The 25,601-nt window shown below is 37.0% G+C and overlaps 1 protein-coding gene across 4 annotated transcripts in view; it reads left to right on the top strand.

Annotated features, from left to right (window-relative positions):
- CDIN1 (CDAN1 interacting nuclease 1) overlaps positions 1 to 25,601 on the top strand; it is a 275,096-nt gene that overhangs the window by 49,180 nt on the left and 200,315 nt on the right. For all 4 annotated transcript variants that reach the window (XM_037742369.1, XM_037742367.1, XM_017539511.2 and 1 more), the window contains exons 2-4: positions 13,118 to 13,163; positions 14,049 to 14,113; positions 22,629 to 22,689. In XM_037742369.1, the coding sequence (XP_037598297.1) occupies positions 13,118 to 13,163; positions 14,049 to 14,113; positions 22,629 to 22,689 (172 nt within the window). The remainder of the gene's footprint in view (positions 1 to 13,117; positions 13,164 to 14,048; positions 14,114 to 22,628; positions 22,690 to 25,601) is intronic.

The following is a 25,601-nucleotide window of genomic DNA, read 5'->3' as shown; positions in this document are numbered from 1 at the left end:
GCAGTGGTCCTATATCAGGAGAAATGACACTTAACCTGGAAAAGTCATATTTAAAACTTTGTATTTATAATGGAAAAAAATGGATGTCATAGAGGAAAAGAAGTTAATAATTTTGATCTTCTACTTTTTAAATAAAGTCTTTATGGAAATATTTATGTACCATAAATTTTGCTCTTTAAAAACATACAATTCAGTAGTTTTTAGTATATTTACTAAGTTGTACAGCTATCACCACTGCCTAATATCAGAATGTTTTCATCATCTCCAAAAGAAATCCCGTGTTAATTATCAGTCACTCCTGGTCATTCCTGCTCCTGTCCCTGACAACTACTAATCTGCTTTCTACTTCTGTTTATTTTCCTATTCTGGATATTTCATATAAATGGAATCATACAAGATGTGGCCTTTGTGACTGGATGTTTCCATTCATATATTTTAAAGATTTATCTGTGTCTTACCATATACCAGTACTTTATTTCTTCTTATTGCTGGATAATATTCCGTTCAATGAGTATATCACATTTTATTTATCCATTTATCAGTTCATGGACATTTGAGTTGTTACTGCTTTTCAGCCATTATGTATAATGTTGCTGTGAACATTTTTTTTTAATAGACTTTTGTTGAGAAACATGTTTTTAGTTCTCTTAGGTATATACCTGTGAGAAAAATTACTGGATCATATGATAACTTTGTGTTTTTAACTCATCTATTTATGTATGTTTATTATGCATATTATTTGAGACAGGGTGTCACTCTGTTGCCCAGGCTGAAGTAAAGTGACACAATTGTAGCTCACTGCAGCCCTGAACTTCTGGGCTCAAGTGATCTCCCCACCTCAGCCTCCCAAGTAGCTGGAACTATAGATATGCACCACCTTGCCCAGCTAACTTTTTAAGGAATTTTTTGTAGAGATGTAGTCTAACTATATTGCCTAGGCTGGTCTTGAACTCTTGAGCTCAAGTGATTCTCCTGCCTCAGCCTCCCTAAATGTTGTGATCACAGGTCTGAGCCACCATGCCTTACCATAACTCTGTATTTAATGTGTTTGGAAACAAACTGTTTTCCAAAACAGATACACCATTTTGCAATCCCACCGACAATGTATGAGGGTTCCAATTTCTCTATATCTTTGCAGCTTCAAGACTACAGTGTCTTGGACCTCCTGCTCCTCAGTCTCTCACCCCTCTGAAACACAGGGAGGAGCTTTCTCTGAAGCTCTCTCACCTGACTAAGGGATGTTCCTCCAGAAGGAATGTGATTGTCATGAATACCTTCCCTGAAATCTGCACTAACCAGAGACCTTACTCATGACACAGAAGAGGAGACTGACAGGTCTCCATGCCCAGGACACCACACCCAGACAGACTTTTCACTTGTTCTTCTGAGGGCTGCCACCTCGGAGACTTTATCTGCATAATAAGATGATCTTTGTTTATAGTACAGTTCCTACCCTCGCCGTCCCATAGCTTCAACCATCTGGCCCTTCTCTGAATCTCATAGTTTGTGGGACCTCCCATGCATATACATGTAATAAATGTGTACATCTTTTCTTCTGCTAATCTATTGTCAGTTTATTTTATAGACTCTAATTACTGAATTTCCAGAGGGGAAGGAGAGGGTTCTCTCCCCCAGCAGCATGTAGGGCAAAAAAAAAAAAAAAAGACTGAAGAGACCGCATGTAAAAAGATGCCTAATAAACATTTCTAACAAATCTATTATTTATATAATGTGTTGAAGTTATTGAGGTTACTTCAGAGAAAAATGGCCAGAAGCCTGGTCTTGCAAGTGAAATTAAGTGTCACACAGCCTCTTACTCTTTATCTGATTTATGTTATGACTTGTTCTAAAAAGTTAATACCTAAATTTAATTAGAAATGAAAGAAGTTTAGGTACTTAAGACTGTCATTAAATCAGAACATTTAGAAAAGGGTGGGACTTAGAGCAGAAAAGAATCTTAAAGGTCAATTTATCCAACCCCTCCTCAATTTTTTCCTTCTTGTCTTTTTGCCTGCCTAATTAATTTTATTATGAAATATAGCACAAATATGAAAGAACAGAGAATGATAAATGAACCCTTTGAATATACATCTGTTTGTATTTGCTTCAGGTGCTTATTACTTTTACAGAAATGACATATTCTAATACTGTTCTATCTTCCCTTTCCCCTTCGGATTTTTATTTTTTAATAAAATATTGTCGATGTGATTGAATGTACTTCTCTGATTTCTTTCCTCTTCTCTGTCACCTGAGGTAACTATTATCTTGAGTTTAGTGCTTATCAATCTTATGTGTTTCTTTTACCACATCCATACATATATTCACAAAAAATCTGTCATTATATTTTGCTGTTTGATACTTTTAAGTGGTGTTAAATGTGAATGTAATTCTGTAATGTTAATGTGTTTTTTTGGGGGGTAAATACTACGTTTTTTGACATTTATTTATGCTGGTACCTGGTAGCATAAGCTTCCCACGTGTTACTGCTTTCCAGAATTTGTTAGCTATTCTTATATATTCTTCTTGAATTTTAACATAAATTTATTATGTTCTACCAGAAGACTCTGTTGTGAATTTGATAGCTTTTATTAAAATTATAGATTAATGTGTGGAGAACTAACAATTTTATTTACACTATCTTTCCACCTATTACCTTTTTTTTTTTTTTTTTTTGGAGGCAGAGTCATACTCTGTCCCAGGCTGGATTGCAGTGGTGGGACCTCAGCTCACTGCAACCTCCATCTCACAGGTTCAAGCAATTCTACTGCCTCAATCACTCAAATAGTTGGGACTACAGGCATGTACTACCATGCCTAGTTTATTTTTTCTATTTTAAGTGAAGACCATTGTATTACCCAGGCTGGTCTCGAACTCCACGCCTCAAGTGATCTGCTCATCTCAGCCTCCCAAAGTGCTGGGATTACAGGCATGAGCCACCATGCCCAGCCCACCCATGATACTTTCTTTATAAAAATGTCACATTTCTATGTTTAGTCAGAAACTCTTTTACGTTCTTCAGTAATGTTTTATAACTTTTTTCAAAAGTTTCATATATTTTTTTAAAATACACGTTTCTAAATACTTTATGGTTTTGATTGTGAATGAGATCTGTTTTTCTATTCCATTCTCTCATTGGATAGTACTAATTTATAAGAATTCTTATTTTTTATATTAATCTTGTCTCCAGTTACCTTTCTGAGATACTAGTTTTATACCTTGTTTGTAGATCCTCTTGCTGTTTCTATGTAGAAAGCCACCTCATCTGCAAATAGGGAGGATTTGTTTGTTTTATTTCTTCTTGACGTTCTTGTTTATTTTTCTATTTTATTTTGTTTGGTAGGATCCATAGTTTGCTAAGATATCCTACAGTAAAACCAGTTCCTTTCTCCTTTTTTTCCTACAGTCCAGTTGATGATATAAAGTTCTCATGAACTTTGATACATACCACCATCATTGCTCAATGTTATGCATTTTTGTTGTTTCTATCATGACTTCCTCTTTCATCTATGAGTAATGTAGGAATGCATTTTTTAATTTCTGAAATTTGTTTGGAGGACTATGTTTTTAATTTTGAATTCTAATTTAATTACTTTTGATTAGATACAGTCTAGTCAAGTCCTGAGCAGAACTTTTAACAGCTTTATAGGGCTAGAGGACAAAGTTTAGAGAAGAGGGCCTACAAAAGGTGAAAGGTCTTAAAAATATTCCAAGCTTTGGTAAGGGAGGACTCTAACAGACTATACCTTAGGAGTCAGTGCGAACTGAGATGGAAGTATCTCCTCCTGACAGTTTCAGATTTATCTGATTGGCAGCAAAAATTAATACCTGAAATTGACTAAGGTGATTTTATACTCCTGGTGTTCCCAGTATCAAGTCAGAATTCTCTCTGGAGAAAACATTTCAGCCTTTAGATTTTTTTTTTTTTTTTTTTGTAAGAGAGATAGAGTCTCACTCTGTTCCTCAGGCTGGAGTGCAGTGATGCGATCTTGGCTCTCTGCAACCTATGCCTCCTGGATTCTAGCAATTCTCGTGCCTCGGCCTCCTGAGTAGCTGGGACTACGGGTGTATGCTGCTATGTGCGGCTAATTTTTTGTATTTTAGTAGAGATTAGCTTTCACTGTGTTGCCCAGGCTGGTCTCAAGTTTCTGAGCTCAGGCAATCCATCTGCCTTGGCCTCCCAAAGTGCTAGGATTACAGGCGTGAGCCACCACGCCCAGCCAGCCTTTAGATATTTTATGAAACAGTTTTTCAGATACAACTAGCCCTTGAACAACATGTGTGTCTGTGTGGGTCCACTTATATAGGCCTTTTATTCAACTAAACTTAGATTGAAAATGCAGTATTTGCAAGATGTGAAACTCACATGTATAGAGGACCAACTTTTTATATAAGTGAGTCCTGCAGGGCTGACTTTGGAACTTGAGTATACACAGATTTTTGGGGTATCCTTGGGGGTCCTAAAATCAATCCTTTGTGTGTACCAAAGGACAAGTGTAGTATGGCACATAATGAGAGATACTGAGTTTCATAAGGACACATGACAACACGAATGAGAGCCTGTAAAGGCTGTAGTACTAGACTCAAAGAAGATCCAGTTATTGGGACTACCAAACAGAATTACTAGAATTGTACTTTATTCAAAGAGTTAAAAAAGAGATTGAAACATTCTGCAGGGAATTTATATGAAGAAGAATCAAATAGAAAATTTAGAACTGAAAAATACAGCAATCAATATTGGATGGATTTAACTCAGTGGATCAGTTTAACGGTAAATTAGACATTACTGAAGAGAGGATTAGTACACTGGAAGGTGGGTCACAAGAAAGTACCAGAATGCAACATATAATAAGAAAAGGGTGGAAAGTATGAAGAGAAACTAAGAAATAGAGGATACAGTAGAGAAGGCTGACAGAGTCATTGGGAGTCTCAAGGGGAGGAGCTTGAATGCAAAAGCAATGCTGAAGAAATTATGGTAGAGTATATTCCCAAAACGATGAAAGGCACACAGCTACATAGTGAAGTTCAACAAATTCTAAGCAGGATTTTTGTAGTTGAAACTTGTAAAAAGCAAAGATAAAAGAAAATATTAAAGCCAGATAGAGGTCTAAGATTGTCATTACAAAGAGCCACAGGTTGTTGCCAGACATCATCAACAAATCTGCCTTGGTAGAATTATTAAAAGAATGTAATGGAAATGAAAGAGTGGAATGGAAGGAAGGAATGAAGAACAATGAGATGAAACATCTTTAAGTAAATCTGAATAAGCAAAAGATACATGAAATAGTAGCAATGTCTTCTGAGATTTAAGAAATATACAGACAGTTTCAATAGCATCCTATGTTCCTGGAGGGGGAACTTTCAATAGTGTTGCAATGTTTTTTATATTTTTCAGGAAGCAATAAATTACCAGTTAATAATACATTTTGATAAATTGAGGAGGCAACATGGCTTTCTAGAGTGACTGTTAAAGGAACAGTAAAAGAGTATGTAACCTTTAAGTTGCAAGTGGAAAAGTAGTGAACAAACATTGAATTATATGAAAAGTACCCAGGAATGGAGAGAAATGGTACATGTAGTAGATAAGACGGTACCATTTAGTAAGATGATAGATTTAAACCTGAATATTTTAGTACCTACATTGAGTGCACCTGGTTTAACTACAGTCATCAAAATGGTGTGATATCTATGTAGAGATAAACATACAAATCTGTGGAACAGATTAGAAAGTCCCAAAATAGATTCTCAGATATTTGGCTTCCTCAGAGGCACCAACACGTGTGGTCAGTTTTATATTTGTATGGAAATAATGAAAACAAACAGTGATTCCTGCTTTAACACACAAAGTTAATTGAAGGTAGACCATAGACCGAAATATAAAAGCCAAAGCTATTAATCTTCTGGAAAAATGTTTGAAAATATCTGCATGAAACTGGGTAAGCAAAAATTTCTTAGACAAGATACAAAAGGTACTAAAACAAAAGAATCAATTGGACTTCATCAACATCAAAAAGTTTTGTACTTCAAAAGGTACCACAAAGACAATGAAAAGGCAAACTGTGGATTGAGAGAAAGTGTGATGAGGATGTACAGTAGTGGGAACTTTTCTGTATTGTTGGTGGGAGTTTAAAGTTGTTACAAACACTTGAAAAATTGTTTGACAGTATCTGCTAAAGTGGAGATGTGCATGTCGATGACCCAGAATTAGACTCCTGCGTGACAGATGACCTGGAATTCGACTCCTACGTTTATACCCATCAGAAATGCGTGTGCTTGTACACAAAGAGACTCACACAGGAGTGAGTTCACAGTAGTAATATTCAACAATACAATAGATAAATTTAGGATATACTCATTCGATAGAATATGCTACAAGTGATGAAAATGAATTAACTGCCCTTATATTAGCATGGCTAACTCTCACAGACATATTGGTGAGTGAAAGAAGCCAGATGCAGAGTGCATGCTGTGGAATGCACTTAACATAAAGTTTACAGACAGGCAAAACTAACCTGTAGAACCTAAGGGAGGGTACATATTTGGGTGGTAAAACTGTCAAGAAAAACAAAGATTAGAATTGGATCATTGTGAGAGGGAGGGAGGGTAGTGGTTGAATGCGTTATCTCTTGGGGTGCTGGCAGTGTTCTGTTTGTTAACGTAAGTGGTTATATGCTTTTTAAAAAAAGGTTAATTCATTGGGCTGTGCATTTGATCCATGTGGGTTTTTGTGTTTTATTTCCAATAAAAATAATTTTAATAAGGAATATATAATAACATGGATAAATATTAGTATCTTATGAAAGCATGTTACAAAAAAGTATGTTTAACGCACAATTTTTAAGAGAGTGTGTGTGTGTGTGTATAGATAAACATAGACAGATTCATACACATCAGATTTAGAGCAAAAACACGGGAAAATTATAGTCCAGAATGAATTCTAAGAGTGGACGTCTGAATTTGACACAGAAGATGCACTATTTTATAACTAGGAAACTCTACGTTGAATATTGTTTTATAAAATTAACATTTGCAGAAGACCCCTACATCCTCTGTAGAGAAGATGACTCGATTATTTATATTTGCCTGCCTTGTTCAGGGAAGGATTTAAAGCTGCTTTATAGTTAATATGAAGTGAATAACATTTGAGCAAAAGATACATAAGTAGTCAGATAGACACACTTCCGGCAATATTGCTACAGGGAGAATAGTGGAAATTACCACACAGTCTTTTTTTTTTTCTTTTATTGTACTTTAAGTTCTGGGGTACATGTGCAGATCTTGCAGGATTGTTGCATGGGTTACACACATGCCGTGGTGGTTTGCTGCCCCTATTCCCCGCCCCCCCATCACCTCCATCAGGTATTTCTCCCAATGTTATCCCTCCCCACCCTCTGCTGTCCCACCCCAGCCACTCCCCCAACAGACCCCAGTGACCACACAGTCTTAATCCCTGACTGTTTCCTGCAGTCAGTAGTTCCTTTATCTTTAAACACATAAACGAACATTTTTTTATGAAGTTAAAGGAAAACTGCAATTTGATTTCTTAAAAAGGGAGTATTGTCTAAAGCCATGGAATTTGGTCAAAACACTTGACCTCCTGTGCCTTTAATTTTCTAGCAAAAAAGTAACATGCCCCACATTTCAGGGTTGTTTGGAATGTAATGTAACATATACATGCTTAAGCAGCGTATTAGCATACATGATTTGCGGAACCCTTTTCTGGGAACTGTTAGGAAGGCAGATTAGCATTGTGATGAAGCGTGTGGGCTCTGGAATTGGATCCAAATTTTGATTCTCAGCTCCACTGCTTTTCTAGCTGTTTAATTGTGTATTTTACTTAACTTCTCTTCCTTCATTTCCCCATCTTTAAAATAAGGAGGATAGCAGTACCTATCTCAGAAGATTGTTGTGAGAATAAAATTAAGTGCCAGCACAGCATCAAGCGCAAATGCAGTTATAGAGCTGTTTGAACGTATCTTCAGTTTACCAGAAAAAGTAGTTGAAAGTCTGGGGCAGTAACCACTTTTTTCTTATACATACAGCTCACCATCTATATATGTGGGTTCCATATTGGCATATTCAGCCAACAACAGATTGATAATATTTGTGGGGGGAAACAAAACAATAAAAGCAACCCTGCAACAACAACAAAAACTACAAATAAAAAACCAGGCTGGGTGCAGTGGCTTGCGCCTGTAATCCCAGCCCTTGGGGAGGCCAAGGTGGGCGGTTCACCTGAGAACAGGAGTGAAGAGACTAGCCTGGCCTACATAATGAAAACCCTTGTCTACTAAAAATACAAAAATTTTGTGTTTTGTATGTGTGCGAGGCACGATGGCGCATGCCTGTATTCCCAGCTACTCTGGTGGCTAAGACAGGAGAATCTCTTGAACCTGGGAGGTGGAGGTTGCAGTGAACCAAGGTTGTGCCACGGCACTCCAGCCTGGGTGACAGAGCAAGACTCTGTCTCAAAGACTAACAAAAAACAAAACAGCTACAACAACAAACCCAAAACAGTATTCACAACTGTTCACATAGCATTTATATTGTAGTAGGTATTATATGTAATCAAGAGATGATTTAAAGTATATGGGAGAATGTGCATGGGTTATATGCAAATACTTTGCCATTTTACATAAGTGACTCGAACATCCACAGCTTTTGATATCCATGAGGGTTCAGAAACCAATCCCCCCTAACAGATACTGATGTTGAACTCTATATTTGACCTACAGTTTTTAAGAAGTTTTTTTTTAATAGTTGATTACTACAAAACTTAATGTTGCCATCTACCTAGTAATCGTTTATGGGGATATTTGCTGTGGTTAGGCATAAAATGTTTGGTTTCTTGATATGAAGTTGGAAATTAGGAAGAAAAGACACAGGGTGAGAGATAAGATGGATACATTTTTATGTCTTGAATTTAGTTTACAGATTTTTCCCTTTTTTCCTCTCAGTAATTTCCCTACACATTATTTTCCGCTTTACATTGTGTTCCTGAAAAATAACCAAAGTTTGTGGTAGTATTGTGTCACGTCTTGCTATCTTGTTGCATTCTATTTTGATTTCAGAGGGGAAAATGGCTCTACATTTCAAATTTGTATGTAGGTTTGTCGAGGGGAGGGTGGTCAGGAGAATGTAGCTGCATTGCTTTTATAGAAAATATGTCTTGACTAGCACTCTGAATCATTAACTGTAGACAGCCAGTGTTCCATTGTATTCCTCACAGATTTAGAGAGGTTATGCCTAGCAATTATGAGATGTCCAAATATATGCAAGTATAATGCGATGTAGGAGTATTCTGCTTTATCTCTCTTGAATTGATTTGCTTCTTCCTGAGCTCCAGAAATAATATATATATTTTTTATTTTTCTCAGAGAATTTTAAGCCTAGTAGAGTGTACACATTTAAGCTTCCTAGATTCTATAGAAAAGGAGCTTTAAGATAAGGGCATTTACTTCCTTATGGTTTTTTTCAGAGATTGCATACTCAAGAAGAGGAGGAACATAAAACGTGCAATATCTTCTAAGATTCTGCATGCATTAGGTCTCCATGTGAAAACATAAGGACCTCAACTTTATATGATTATTATATGGCAACTAAGTCTGTGCCCAGCTCTTCCCTTAGTCTATGCTGTACTCTCCCAACTCTCTGATGCTCTTTCACATCATTGAGTATCTTAGCTGGGTGGCCTTGGGAGCACATTGAGTTAAATATCACATGAGGAACTAGTTTGTTGCCTGTTTATATATCAGGCATTTGAAGAAGGTTGAATGCAGTATAACATGAGAACAAATAGTACCCCATTAATGTTTAAACTCTACATGAGAAAATCACACACCATTTTATGATCTCAAGGCACATCAATTTAGCAACTCAGTGACAGAAGAACAATTTTAGGAAAGCCAAATATAGCCGTCAGCTCAAGGGAGAACTAGAAATTTTGGAAATAGATAACCCCTCTCAAGTGTTCTGTCTTGTACATGTGCCACCATTATGGAGCACCTTGTCTCCAAGCCCTTCATCATGTCTCCACCTTACTAAAGAACACAGAAGCCTGGGAAGAGTTTTATTTCTTTGGTTTGGAGGTTAAAAAAAAAATAGACATGTATTCTTTCACAGGGTAAGAATGGAGGCTGGTCAGTTCAATTCCATGGTCTCTCGAGCAGTTCAACAGTGTCCTCAAGGACCTAAGCTCTTTCCATATTCTGTCTGCCATCCTCACGGTGCTGGTTTTTTCTTGAGGGCTGTTGCCGTTCCAGACTTGGACAGGGTTTTACAAAGCCATTCTTTGGGTCCCCTCACATGCTTTCCTTCACCCAGACAGCTGCAGGGTGCGGAGCTAAATCTGGGAGAGTAGCATGGGAAAAATATAAGCAAAACTGTTTTGATAGGGTTTTAATACTACGTCTTGGGTGTTTGGTATAAATTAAATGACTGCATTTTTGATTATGTAAATTTAAAATCCCATATATGCTAAGTGGTATAAAATGTAAAGATTCAGGGTATGATTTACTTGATTTTCTATTAAAAAATGTGAATACTTGACAGTGTTGTAATTTTTGCCTTTTTTATATGTGTACTTTTGTGTGTATACTTGAAAATCTCTTCTAAATCAACTCCTGTCCATCTTATTTAGTTCTTTGATTCTGACGGCGTATTTTCCCATACGTGTTACCTTAGGACATTGTAGATGCACAGTGGTACTGTTGAATGATGGACTGTGATGTTCAGTGTAGACCTTTCAGTTGTACAGAATCTTTCTCCTCTCCTCTTTAGGTGGAAACCATATTTCTTGTGAACATAGTAAAGTTGAATGTATGCTGTAACTTGTGTTCCCCTTGGCCAAAACGGATCAAACACGGGGAGAGGGTACAGTGGGGCAGGGTAGAGGTGGTAAGTTCCTCAGAACGATAGCCTTGAGATCATGGGACTCAGTTCCTCTCCTGACCTGCAGTCTCTCCCTCCAGTGTCACTTCTCAGCATTAAAACATTGGAAGAAAGTAAAAATCATACACAAGTGAAATCAATGCCTTGGTTATACTAAAACTACTTCCCTGCTCCTTATGGTGTGACATTTTATCAGAACGCTCTTCGATAAGGTTAGCACTTGCAGAAACAGATAGTTGGCTGGCAGGTTATGTAGCAAAGGTCACTTCATTCTCTACAGCTTTGGATTAGTCAAACAAAACCAAAGCGTTTTGGACCCAAGTCTGGTTACCATGTATATGTAAGTCATTTTCTTTTTTTATTAATAGTTCTAGCCAGTTTTTACAAACCCCAGTGAAAGCTGGCAAAATCTCTCTAACCCTCTCAGCCATAGAAAAACCGAGCTCCTCCACAAGCTGTGTCCGTGGTTTTAGCTGAATTGAATTCTAAGCAGTTTGAAGACATTTTTCTAGCTAAAGGCATTGTCCTATCCCTGGTTTATACAGTACCCTCAACTCCTGGCCAACTTGTCACTGTGAACTATTTATTCTTGAACTTATTTCTCCAACTGCCTCTTAGTCTTCCCATTCTGGGCATCTACAATTACGGTATATTTTATTTACAGTCTAGTTTTCTTCTCATTAGCCATTGGTCCCTGACTTTCTCATTCCAAATATATTTATTTCTATCATCTGTTTTGAAGCATAAATAATGACATTTTGTGTACTATTAAATGGTTAATAACATAAATATATTTTGCTGTATATTGAAGAGGGGGTCTATTTATGGCATATAAATATCTAACATTAATTTATTAAGTGGTTTACAAAGATTTGGGCTTCATTTTGTCATTTTCTTTTTTTCCCAGAAGGTTAGTTTCAGCAACCCTACTAGGGTATGTGATTTGGATGTTAAGCTCACTTGAGCCAGGAAAAATAGGAAGATGCTTACATAAAATTGGCTCTTTCAAAGATGCTTTTCAATTTTAAAGGGAAATTGAAAAAATCAGACTATAATGAATTTATAATTGTATTTAATCATTTCTCTGTACTTTTGAGTTATTGAAATCGTCCTTTAATAATGCATCAGTTTCCTTGGTGAAAATTAATGGTATTTTTTTTAACCTAGTCTTGTAATTTGGTAAGGGTAGAAAGTGTTAGAAGCCAAATTTGTAATGTTATCTAGAAGATGACAACACTAAGACAGTGGGTAAACAAATACGGTGTCACTTTATTTCACACTCCTCAAATTACCTTTGACGAGCTTAAGAGGTTGTTTCATTTATAAATAGAAAAAATGTATTCACAGTACTTTGGCATACTATAAAAGTCTAATTATTTAAAATGTCATCTATTCAGATAGCTTTAGTAGGAAAATGGAAATAATTGTTTTCAAGATATGATAAGGTAGACCTAACTATAGAGGACAGTGGAAAAGAGTAGCAGTGGGTATTGACTGCTTTTTAGAGAAAGAAAAATTCCATGCCATTGCTAAATGTTAACAATTGCAAAAGGAAAATTCCCACTTGTGAAGAACATTTTTTCAGTTTGCTTCATTGCCAGGTGTTTGACATTGTGTGTTGTCTTAGATGAATAAGGCTTAGGGCAGCCTTTAGGAACGATTCACTCCAAGGACCTCTGCTTCCTGCTGTGAAAGCTTCTATTTTCATAGCATGCCAGTATCAGTGGGAATGTTCCCGTGGTCACTGTGCTACTTCTAGCAAAGACCAGAGTTTTCCCTCTGAAACTGGGACAGCTGTAGAGGAGAATACCTGTCTGCTAACAAAATTAATTTCAGAACATTGTCAGTGAAAGAAGTGCATGTTGTCTACAGTTTATGAGATTGAACTGTGTCACTTATTAACAAAAATAAGCCTTGCTTTCTTGTGGTCCCTTTTAACACCATTGCATTCTACAAATATGATTTACAATCATTCTAAAGTTTAAAAAATCCAAATAATGGGATAGTTGCTTTGAGACCATCTGTATTTTCCCCTTTCCCTTTTTCTCTGTCCTTGACCCAGCAGCAGGAAGCCATTGTTTGAGGTGTTCATCTGGAACAACTTTTCCACACTTGTTTTCATGTTCTGTTAGATTACAGGGCAGCAGGCCTACCTTTGAAGCTCCTTTCTCTTTTGTTTCTTTGCCGTGCACTCCAGTAATTAACTTTGTCCTTCTTTTATTTGTTCCAGTCAATCGCAGGCCACTCTGCTGAGCATCTTCTCCCAGGAGTACCAGGTTAGAAGTTTTCTCCTTTGTGAGGGTTGACAGGTGCCTAATTGAATGATGAATGTCCCTTTATTTCTTTGTAATTGAACTGCCAGCTCTCTGATTGGGTTGGAGGATGTTCTCCTTTCCACATCAAGCACCGCCTGTGTCTCGGTGGAGGCCTGCCAAGCCTACCCATCCATCTGTCTAATAACATCTAGCCTTTGCTTATTTGGTGGACCTGTAATAAATTATGCTAAACCATTATTATTCTGACAATAATAATTTCCCTGTGTTGCGTGGTTCCATGTGCTAAATGTTTGCTGACTTGCACTGTCAGTGCCGCTTTCCATTGCTGACAGAGATGATGATAAATGACCATTGCTGGAGTGGCAGAAGGCAAGAGAGGCAGAAAATGGAGTCATTTATCATGAGATGACAGGTGTCAGTCAAGTGGCAAGTCTCTATGGAATTACTTTTTGTAGTTTTCAAATAAGTTGTTTTTAAGCAATGTTCTTCCTGGTTAAAAATGGCAATTGGATTGTAAAACCACAGTGCAGAGGACTTAGATGGAATTGAATCGAGGGAAAATTAATACAAAGGTTGAAAGAGGGAACAAGTTTTTCTTTGCCCTCTGCAGCCCTAAGCAAACTTATTTACATTCAATTACTATGACCCTGTTGGCTTTTACATATATACTGTACCTTGTGGTACAGTCTGAAGACATCCAGCCAAGCAATAGAGATTAAAATGCATAGGTTCATAGACGAGAAGAAAAAGAAGTCCTGCCATTACCAAAATCCCCAAACTATTATTCATTGTTCCCTATGTGCTAGTCATTGGGATCAAGAAATATGTCATTCTTGTTTTGAACCTCATCTATGATATAACAAGGATTTTTTTTTTTTTTTTTAGAAACACATTAAAAGAACGCATGCCAAACATCATACTTCAGAAGCAATTGAAAGTTATTACCAGAGGTATGACCTTCCTGCCCCACTAGAGGGTATCATAGTACCTATTAATTGTAATAATAACTGTGAATAAGTTAGGTTATTAATTTTCTATATCATATCTCAAGACATTCTGTTTTAAGTCTTTTATTCAAAAGTTTTCGTATGTTTTTGAATGAATTTTCAAATGCTTTGTTTCGTAGATCTGAAGAATATGGTAAGGCTGTCTTGACTGTGTGTGTGTGTGTGTGTGTGTGTGTGTGTGTGTGCGCGCGCACACACACACACATACTGTTTGAGATGTAGTTAAATATTATGAAATCTCAGTTGGCTACTTGAAACATTATATAAGTGCATATTTTGTCTACATGCATATGCTCATATATACATATATCTACATGTATTTGAAAGTTCTCAAACCAATTTTCATTAGATTAGCAAGTTGAAAAAATAAGATTGAATTTGGATGCCATTGTATTTTGGCATCATAGATATTAAGATAACCATTTTAGAAAGGAAAAAGGACATATCAAGTAAAGGCACATGGAGATATAGTGTGTAACTGTCACATTTTAAAGGGGATTTTATATTTTTAAAAGTCAATCTTGGGTATTAAATCAACAGCATAGTATCGAGGAGATATTTTAATTTCAGCCTAATTTATTATAAATAGTTTTCAACTTCTTGTTCTGAAATAAACAGAATCTTTAAAAAGACTCTGATTTTTTTAATTCTAAAATTTATATTGTCATTGTAGTATGACTGAATAATTTATAACAGTAAATGGTAATGGTTTGCATTAGAAATTGTTGGTTGGTTTCTTAAATATTTCAAGGGCACATTGGAAATGAAAGCTGTTTGAAATCTGCTCTTAAATTATTATACTTAAGATTGACAGAGGAACCTTTCTGTGGAGAGAGTGACACTACTGATTTTAGATGAATGATTTTTACGTGTAAAAATTTTATGAATGGAATAAATGTGTGGATAAAATATTGGTGTCATATTTTGGTGAAGTCATTTTATTTGGAATCAAGAAAGGGATATTGAACAGAAACATCACAGAAATTAGATTTTTTTTAAAAAAATTACTCACTCTTGCCAGCCGGGCGCAGTGGCTCACGCCTGTAATCCCAGCACTTTGGGAGGCCGAGGTGGGTGGATCACGAGGTCAAGAGATCGAGACCATCCTGGTCAACACGGTGAAACCCCGTCTCTACTAAAAATACAAAAAATCAGCTGGGCATGGTGGCACGTGCCTGTAATCCCAGCTACTCAGGAGGCTGAGGCAGGAGAATTGCCTGAACCCAGGAGGCGGAGGTTGCGGTGAGCCGAGATCGCGCCATTGCACTCCAGCCTGGGTAACAAGAGCGAAACTCCATCTCAAAAAAAAAAAAAAAAATATTACTCACTCTTCCATATGTAGTAAAAGATACACTTTGTTTGGAGTAGTAATACCTATTAAAGATACATGCACTCATTACATACACATAGACACAGACACACACACACTTTTGTGTCTAGGAGAGATCCTCTCTAAACAAAACCTTGTGAAGTTTAATGATTTATTCGAAAGTCATAACCTTGTTGGTGAAATTGACATTCAAATTAAAATCATAACCTAAATTATACATATGAAATTAAGAATGGCCCATGAAGTGCTATGAAGCCTGCAACTGTGTTGGTATCCAGACTCTTCAAAGAAGCACTGAAGGGTTATTTACATGCCAAAAAATACATTCTTCTTTGTAAACATTATAGTCCTAGGCTGTCATATAAAAGTATGATTTTATATCCAGATTTTAAAGACTTGTAGCGTGTACAAAGAAAATAAAGCATTTTAAAGGAAAGTGTGCTCTTTTCCTAGAAAATTGGAGATCCACTAACAGGTCATGGGGCTGTCCTCTGATACTCATTTGCCTCATTGTAAGAAGGTTGTTTTAATTACTAATAGATGATGTCTAGGATCACTAGGTGCTGCTATTTAAAGTCTAAGTTTCATTAAAAGGTGTATGTAATAATTGAAGCATGAACATACTTTTGTTGGATTATCTGGATATTATAGGTCAGAAATAAATATCTTTCTTTTTTTTTTTTGAGACAGTGTCTCTCTCTGTCCCCTAGTCTGAGGTGCAGTGGCATGATCATAACTCACTGCAGCCTCAAACTCCTGGCCTCAGACAATCCTACTGCCTCAGTCTCCTGAGTAGCTGGGACTATAGGTGCACACCACTGTGGCCAGCTAATTTTAAAAAAAAAAATTTTTTATAGAGGCAGGGTCTTGCTACCTTGCCCAAGCTAGTCTTAAACTTCTGACCTCAAGTGATCTCCCACCTCGGCCTCCCAAAGTGCTAGGATTACAGGCCTGAGCCACCATGCCTGGCCCAGACATAAATACCTTTAAGGATACCCAATGATGAATAGCTGAGTGGATAATAGTGAGAATACATAAATACATTTCTTTAAATTTATTTAAATGTGACAGTCTCAATTATTTCAAAGAGTTACAGCATTTGAAACAAAAACATGAAGTTAGACTGTAATGGAGAGTCGCAGAAGAAAGCAGTCTGAGCACTTTCTGACTTTACCAACCTGCTCCCTGACTTTGTGCCCTGCATTTTGTGCTTGGGGACAGGCCATGTTGTTACCTTTCAGATGAATTGACCTCAGTAGCCTTTTGTTTGAAATGTGCAGGTCAAATGTTCCTGTCTGTGCTAAGGTAAATTGGCCTTAAAAGGTTTTTGTTTGTTTTCCAGCAGATTAGAATAAAGCCAAATTGTGTTTGTTATATCAAAACATATTTAAGCATTTTGAAAATGTTAATGGCAATTTTATTTGATTTTTTTCTTTTATAAAGTAATACTCAGCTATTGTGAAAAGCAAGCACATTTGTAATGATATTAAAAAGGAATGAATGATTGCCCATAATTGTGCCACTCAGAGATACCTAATGGCGTTTTTCATTTTAGTCTTTTGTCAGCCCATTTTTATACTGATGTGGTCATCTTATATAAGCAATTGTGAATCTAGAGTTTTATGCTTGGAAAAATGTATATGATATATTATTTTTTAAAAGGCTTTTTGTAAACATTTTTTGATTGCCTTATTTCATCATACGAAAGAATCATAATTTACTGAATTAATCCCTTTGTTGTACATATGTTTCCAATGTTCTATTATTGTAAATAATACTGTGATAAACATCTTGATGCATGAGTCCGCATTTCTGCATGAGTTTCTTAACATTTCTATATATGTAATTATTGGTGTAAACAATGTGAACATTTTTAAAAAGTATTATATATTCTCAAATTACTGTCTAGAAATGTACTGGTTGCATCTGTTGAACAGGGTGGATCTGCTCTGAATGTGTTTGTTTTCCAATCTGTTTCCTAACTATATCCTTTAACACTTCGTAAGTGCTAGGAAAAAAAAATTTAATTTGAAGTTTTATTGTTGTTTTCTGGAAACTTTAGTTATCCCCCACATCTAAGTGACAGATCAGGCTTTATTTAAATTTTCAGATATGCAATCAAAGGAACATAACTAATTACAAAAAATATTCCATAAAGATAAAATCAGAAAATCCTAATGCTATATTTCTCTGCATCCTCATAGCATCTTGTGCAGACATACAGCATTGTACTTTTCACACCGGTATAATGGTTTGCTTTTGTCTCCAGCTAGCCTGAAAACTCTTTGGGGTAGAGCTACGCAAAAACAAATGAACATTGAACGCTCGTCCAACTCTGGCAAAGACCTGAATTGCAATTGGGATAAAAGGATGTCATCCTTAATGCTATATTAAGGTGACCTGGGCTCCATTCCTGACACCTATTTGCCAATTAAAACCGCTTTATACAGAAGCTATATCATCCTCTAGCTTTGCTACAGGAGGACTAACAAATAGACATCGTATGGGTGAAATCATCCTTAAAAGATCCTCAGAGAAGGCTCATTTTATGATGTTTTTTGAGTGTGAATGACTCATTCATATCTAAGATGAAACTAGTAGGTACTCATTTCAGATATAAGGCAAAGTTCTCCATGCTGTGGCCTAAGAAAATCCACAGCCCTGTCACTGAGTGTTTTCTCTCAGCTTGGAACACCTTCCACTTCCCTACAAACTAGTAAAGGTGATAAGTTTGTTTCTAGACTACTATATAAACAAGTTGCCCCAGATACCCCAGATCGATAATTCTTGGAACTCCCACAGCACTCTGTATAAACATACCTCTGTTAGCACTTCTCTTGCTGCATTTTACATACTTCCATACACAGCTCTTTTCCCACTAAAATTAACAGTTGAAGGCAGGTACCGTGTGTTACATTTGTATTGTTGGTTTCTAGCATCGTAAACAGGGCATAATGAGTGTAAAATAGATGGTGCTAACTGAACAAAAAAGTGGTCCAAAATTTCAGAAACTATTTTATCACATATATATTACCAATATCATGTTTAAGCCAACATTTTTTTACATGTGAACATGTGAATAATGTTCTGTTGATCTGATCTTCTAATGCTGCTAAAGCTGGCTCCTCGGCCAGTGTGCTAGAAGGGAGGAAACGGAGACAGTATTTCTAAACCACTGTTGATGGGGACTTGCACATCTGACCAACTGTGTGCATGTGCACATAGGGTCTTGTGCACCAATTTAGGCGAACCTAAATAAATTTCACCAAGAATGTTTCCTGTTTAGAAATGAAATGGCATTAGTACAGTGTGAAAGAATGGAGATTGTTTTCAAAATAAACTCTTGAGCTATGTCTATTTGTATACAACATGGAGAATCGAGGAAATTTCTTCAATAATTCAGAAGCTTGAGAAAACGTTTTTTGAAATTTTTTAATGATTATATATTTTTTTGATACAGGGCCTTGCTCTGTCGCTCAGGCTGCAGTGCAGTGGTGCTGTCTCGGCTCACTGCAACCCCTACCTCCTGGGTTCAAGCGATTCTTGTGTCTCAGCCTCCTGAGTATTTGGGATTACAGGCACACGCCACCATGTTGATCTAATTTTGTGCCTTTAGTAGAGACAAGGTTTTGCAATGTTGTGCAGGCTGGTCTCAAATTCCTGGCCTCAAGTGATCCACTGCCTTGGCCTCCCAAAGTGCTGGGATTACAGGTGTGAGCCACCGTGCCCAGCCAGAAAACATTTTCTACTATCTGGATGTTATGACGTTTCTGTTAACTGTGATGAAATCACGTAAAATACAGACTCTGATGGGAGGCCGAGGCAGGCAGATCCCCTGATGTCAGGAGTTCAAGACCAGCCTGGCCAACATGGTGAAACTCTGTCTCTACTAAAAGCACAAAAACTAGCCAGGTGTGGTGGCACACAGCTGTAATCCTAGCTACTTGGGTGGCTGAGGCAGGAGAATCGCTTGAAACTAGGAGGTGGAGGTTGCAGTGAGCTGAGATCATGCTGCTGTACTCCAGCTGGGGTGACAGAGCAAGACTTCGTCTCAACAAGAAAAAAGATACAGACTCTGAATTCTTAATTGATATCAACTCAATGCTAGTAAGAATGCGGAGACACATGAATTCTTCTGGGTGTTAGGAAGGGAGCCCAGGTCACCTTAATGTAGTGTTGAGAGTGACGTCCTTATATCCCAATTGCAATTCAGATCTTTGCCAAGGTTGGATGAAGATTCAGCATTCATTTGTGTAGCCCTACCCCAAAGAACATTCAGGCTAGCTGGAAACAGGACCAAACTATACTATACCAGTGTGAAAAGTGCAATGCTGTAAGTTTGCACAAGATACCATGAGGATGCAGAGAAAGGTGGTATTGGGATTTTCTAATTATGTCTTTATGGAATATTTTCTGTAGTTAGTATGTTCCTTTGATTGCATATCTGAAAATTTAAATAAAGCCTGATCTGTCACTTAGATGTGGGGGATAATTACAGTTTCCAGAAAAGACAAATATAACCTCAAATTAAACTTAATTTTTTTTCCTAGCACTTATGAAGTATTATAGGATATTGTTGGGAAACAGATTGGGAAACAAATACATTCAGAGCAGATCCACCAAGTTCAACATATGCGGCACCTCACTAGGCCCTGAGGGATCAGGGTTCTTTCTCAGGGTTCCATAGCTTTATTATTTACCAGCTAAGAGAGCCCAGATGGGTTTTATCAGTGCCATGGGGTTTGGTTTCTTTATATGACCAACTGGGAAGCTTTACCAACCTCATAATTAGGAATTTCCACAGTATTAAGTATGATTATGCTTTTAATATTCCATAGAATGCATAGAAACAGGGGGTTATTATTTTTTACCCACCTTCTGTTTCTTTAAACTTAATAGAAGTGCTTCATTGGTCATTAGCAGGATAATGATTGATGCAACTTTTACATGAAGCCATGTCATTTTGACTTAAAGCAACAGCTGTCTGATATAAGAGGTAGTTGGGCATCTACCTACTCTCTTTCACTATTTACAGTCACCTCTTACCATGGCATGTACCTCCTTTTCATGCTGGTTTCTATGCAAGTGTCACCTCCTCAGAGAGGGGCTTCCTGAGCTTCTCATCTAAGTTTACATTTTATTCTAGCATATACCGTTATTCTGTGTATTTATCTCCCTGTCTTTTTATTGTTTGTGTCATCACTGTAATATAATGTCTGTGATGGTGGGACCATGAATGGTTTTTTTTTCTTTTCTTCCCTGGTGGTCCTTTAGAACCTGGAATAGGACCTGACACACAGCATTCCAAAATATTTGTTGGGTACTGAAACTGAAGTAGAAAGCTGTAAAGATATCCCAGTATCGGTGTAGCCTTAATATGCTGACCCAAAATCAGAACCCTCAGTAATATGCACTTCCGGTGGTTACAAACACCCAATTAGCTGGTCTGACTCGACTGAATTGATTGGTTCCTTGGGTTGTATCAGTGCAGTGGACTTGTTCGTGAAAATTGATGTGAGGTTCTTAACAGACCTATTTCCCAGGGACCTTTCTCTAAAGCACATCTGCCTTGTTTTCTTTTTCTTTTTCATCTTGTTTCTGAAAGTCCTTATTTCCCAATTAGTTTCCCAAATAATATATTCAAGGCTAGTCCCAGTATATGGAAAATGGCTTTGTTAGACTTATTTTGAAGTTATAATGATCAGAGGCTCTCCCCATCTTAAATAATTTGCTGTTACACCACATTGCTTACAGGAAAATTATACAACTTTATAAATATACTCATGAAATAATATAATTTAGTACCTGCTCCTGGCAGTTATGTGAAAGACCTCACCTGTTGACCTTGTTTTTTACTCTAAGGCAAATATCCAGAACTTATTCACTCTAATATACTGTAGGGAAAATGTCCATACCTTATTCTGCTTTCTTGTCCAGTGTGGTTTTAAAAAAATTATTTAATTGTTCATTTATTAAAGGAAAAATATAAGGTGTATTTTTATTATATAATCACCTACTATAAATGAAGTACATGCAAGGTATAATAAGTGGAATAAAATACAATTCTTCAACCTTCATGAGGCTTTCAACATTACAGGGAGGGATAGGTCTGAGGTAGCCAAATAATAGGCATATACAATATGCTACGTTACATGATAGAAAGATGTGCAAGGTATTCCTCGATTACATATGAGGAGCACTTAACTTAGTCTTATATGGTAGTGGCTTGAAGAAGGTGACATCTGAATTGAATCGTGAGTTATCCAGGTGAGGGACAGGAGTGGGAGACATTGACTAGAGATGAGACTGGCAGAGTAGAGTAGGTAGGAACCAGATTATGAAGACCCTTTCAAGAGCTGTTAAATGGTTATAATTTAATCTTGAGATTTAATGTGGGGCCTTGAAGTGTGTTAAGGAGGAGAATGACACATCCAAATTTCTGTTTTATTTTCTTTTAATCACCCTAGCTTCCATGTTAGGGGTTTTGTTTTGTTTGGGTATTTTGGGGGAGTTTTGTAGTTTTTTTCCATATGGAGTGAGAGGATAATGAGAGCGGGAGGTTCTTACAGAAATCCAGGGCAGGTAAGGTGATGGCTTATATTGCCTGTCACAGGTGTGCTGACCCACTGATGACATGTCTGTTCCATTGTTTTCTTAATAAGGTGTCAAGCAGCCCTATGAAACAGAGGTAAAGGAAAAGGCGAGATGGGTGTTTGAATGCTTTTCTCAAACTATAGAAGTCAACTTCTGTCCTTTCCATGCAATGGTTGTCTGTGGTAGAGACAAGGCAGAGTGATATGGATAGTTCCTCTTATTTACATTATATGTTGGGAGGTGAAAGAAAAAAAGGAGACCTAAGTATTTACATCTCCTGCCCCCACCCTCAGCTTCCTAGCTTCCAGTGGTTTTAAGATGAGTTATTTTGGTTATTTTTCCCTTCAGTGCTTTCCTATGACAGTAGCTTACTGTCATAGGAAAACTAGAGTTGAAACTAGATTTAAAAGCCTTGAAACTAGAGTTGAGCATGGCATTTGCCCAGGAGAAACGTATACACACACAGGGGATGCTGACAAGTCTGTGCTGGCCTTTTCTTGTCGCTGCATTACCACTTGGCTTTGTCTTGTCTAGGTACTTGAATGGAGTGGTAAAAAATGGAGCTGCCCCAGTGCTCCTGGACCTGGCCAATGAGGTAATGTTATTGTTATGATTTTCTTTAAACCCGAATGAAACCTAAGGGGCCTATCTAGAGTTACTTTGCTTACAATTATAATTGCCTTTGGGAAAAAAAAGGTTTTGAGGTGCATTAGACATTTAAATTGCTCCCTTATCTCTTTGTACTTTTAATAATTGGACAAAGAACTTCACCTATTAATAAATCAGTTGACATAATTAGTCTACTTCTTTTAAGGCAAATGTCTAAACAGCCTCTTGGATTTTGGGGAAAATTTCAACCAAACAGCTCAGGACATGCTTTTCTCAGGATAGGTTGTCTTAATTTAGTGTGAGAAATACCTGTGTCAAGTAAGGAGATGGATGCCAAAAAACAAAACAGAACAAAACAAAAAACAATCTGCTGTTATACAAATGAAGAGTGTAATTGTATACTTAAAGATGTACTTGATTCATTTTTTTGTTAGCAAACTTTTATTATAAGAAAAGATACATGCCTTGTAGAAAAGTCTCTTTCTTTATGTAGAGAAGTATGGTGTTCTTATTAACATCAGGTAAGAAGTGATTTATTGAACGTATTTGTTAACTCTGATCTGTTTCTGTTTGGGGAAGCAAATAACAGCCTTACATTTAAAACAGGAAACCCTACAGATTTCCCATGAATGAAGAAGCTGTGAAAAGTCCATAATAGTTGCAGAGAGCATACTGAAAAAATAAAATATTTAATTCCTAAACTTTAAAATATTTATCCACTGTAATAAGAGCAATACAATATTTAGTCTGACTTGGAAGTGCTTATGCAAACCTTGTAGGGATGGAATGAAATGTACACTCTTTTTGTGTTGCATTATAATGGAAAACATAGAAGCAAGGCAGAAAATGTGTGTTTGCATTAAAGATAACTCGGTACTGTGAGCATTAAGTGTTGCAGTAGCAGCAAGTTCTACATGTTATATTAGCAAGGAAGGATGGCTTCCCTCACAGCTTCTGTCTGCTGCTATACACTGCTGCAGTCAACAAATGAGCATTTACCTATCAGTTACTAGATGGTTTTAATAGTCTAGTCAGTGTCTACACAATCAGGATAGTTAACATAGAGAATGGATTTCTGTGCTCCTCCTAGAAAAATAAGTATTTTCTTCTCATTCTTTCTTTCTTTCCTTCCCTCCTTTCGTTCCTTCCTTCCCTCCTTCCCTCCTTCCCTCCCTCCCTCCTTCCCTCCCTCCCTCTCTTTTCCTTTTTCTGGAGCAGGATGTTTTTGTTTGCTTTTATTTTTTTGAGATGGAGTCTTGCTCTGTCGCCGGGCTGGAGTGCAGTGGTGCCATCTCAGCTCGCTGCAACCTCCGCCTCCTGGGTTCCAGTGATTCTCCTGTCTCAGCCTCCCAGGTAGATGGGACTACAGGCGCACGCCACCATGCCCAGCTAATTTTTATATTTTTAGTAGAGACAGGGTTTCACCAGGTTGACCAGTGTCTCAATCTCCCGACCTTGCGATCCTCCTGCCTCGGTCTTACGGAAGTGCTGGGATTACAGGCATGAGCCACCACACCCAGCCAGCAGGGTGGTTTTTAAATGTCCCTAGACTTGTTGATTACAAGTTGATGCTATTAGTAACTTAAGATATCTGAGCTTTAGGAACTTAGTGATTATCTTTTATGAAAAGGAAGAATGAGCTAGCAGCATTCCAGACACAGCATTTAGAAAGAATGTGATGCAAATATGGTACCCATCTATGTAGATGATGATGTTGAAGATGTAAGTTTTATATCATAGCAATTTATATTCATTTGAATTTTTAATGGATAGTTTTGTTGAACTTAGCTTATTTAGCTGACCTCAGCTTCAATCTTCTAGTAATATGGAAAAATTTAACCCACCAACACGTTTTCTTCTATATCAATAAACCTTTTGTTTACCATGAATATATACCAATATGTAGCCAAGGGAAAAAATAGTTGTTTAAAGACTTTTCCTGCCGTTTGGCTGCAGACTAGTACAGAAAGATTAGCACTTTTCTATGAGATTGCTAATGCATTAGGGAAATTTGGGAAAGGCTGGTACCATGCTATACCTTCTAAACAACCAAGCTGCCATTTTTACATGATAGTTATACTTAAATGACATATGCTTCCATCTGGTGACAATTGATGTGATGGTAATACTTTATGAGTCAATATATATTTAATCAGGGGAGACTATAAAAATTGATGAGAAATGTATAACATTGGTACATTACAGAGTACAGCCACTCTCTTAGACAAGAGGACTGTCTTTTTGTTATCTTTTGGGGTGCTAAGGGCTGCCTGTGGTCATCACTGGTTTTATAAACGTCTTAATACTACTTTTCCAGTTTCAAGTCTAAAATAAAACATTTTAAGAATTCACACTTTGTTAGTGATAATAAGATCAGTCATTCTGTTCTTAGCACACAAATATTTTCAAGTGAGATTTGAAGCACTATGCATTTTACTTACATGCTAAATTCCAACATGAAGCATGATGGCCCTATTTCAGAGAAAGATGGACACATGATTAATATGAAAATTAGGGAGATGCAAGTACCTGAACTAATAAGGTAGTCCTTATTCAGGCTGGACTACCTTCAGTAATTTCACCATTTTTCATGTGTCAGCTCTGATGTGGGTTACTAGGAATAAGCAGCTTCGTGGAAAGCATTTCTTTCTACTTGGGGAATTTAAGGGCATCCAAGTACATACATATTTGAAAAAACTGTTCATACAAATGAAGCCAGCCTTTTTGTCTAGTTACTAAATCAAGATAAAATTTTGGTATGAATATAGGACTTGAAAACCTGTCAGGAAAAATTCATGGTGATAATATATGAGGAACATTTGCTGTCTTCCACCTAAGATAAAAGACTTGTTTTAAGGAAACATGATTGTTCTTAAAAATGTATATTCCTCTTTTTTG

This window comes from Cebus imitator, unplaced genomic scaffold, assembly GCF_001604975.1.
Source record: "Cebus imitator isolate Cc_AM_T3 unplaced genomic scaffold, Cebus_imitator-1.0 Scaffold119, whole genome shotgun sequence".
Taxonomy (NCBI): Eukaryota; Metazoa; Chordata; class Mammalia; order Primates; family Cebidae; genus Cebus; species Cebus imitator.
The sequence above is the reverse complement of the archived record's forward strand: the minus strand, read 5'-3'. Positions and strand labels throughout refer to the sequence as shown.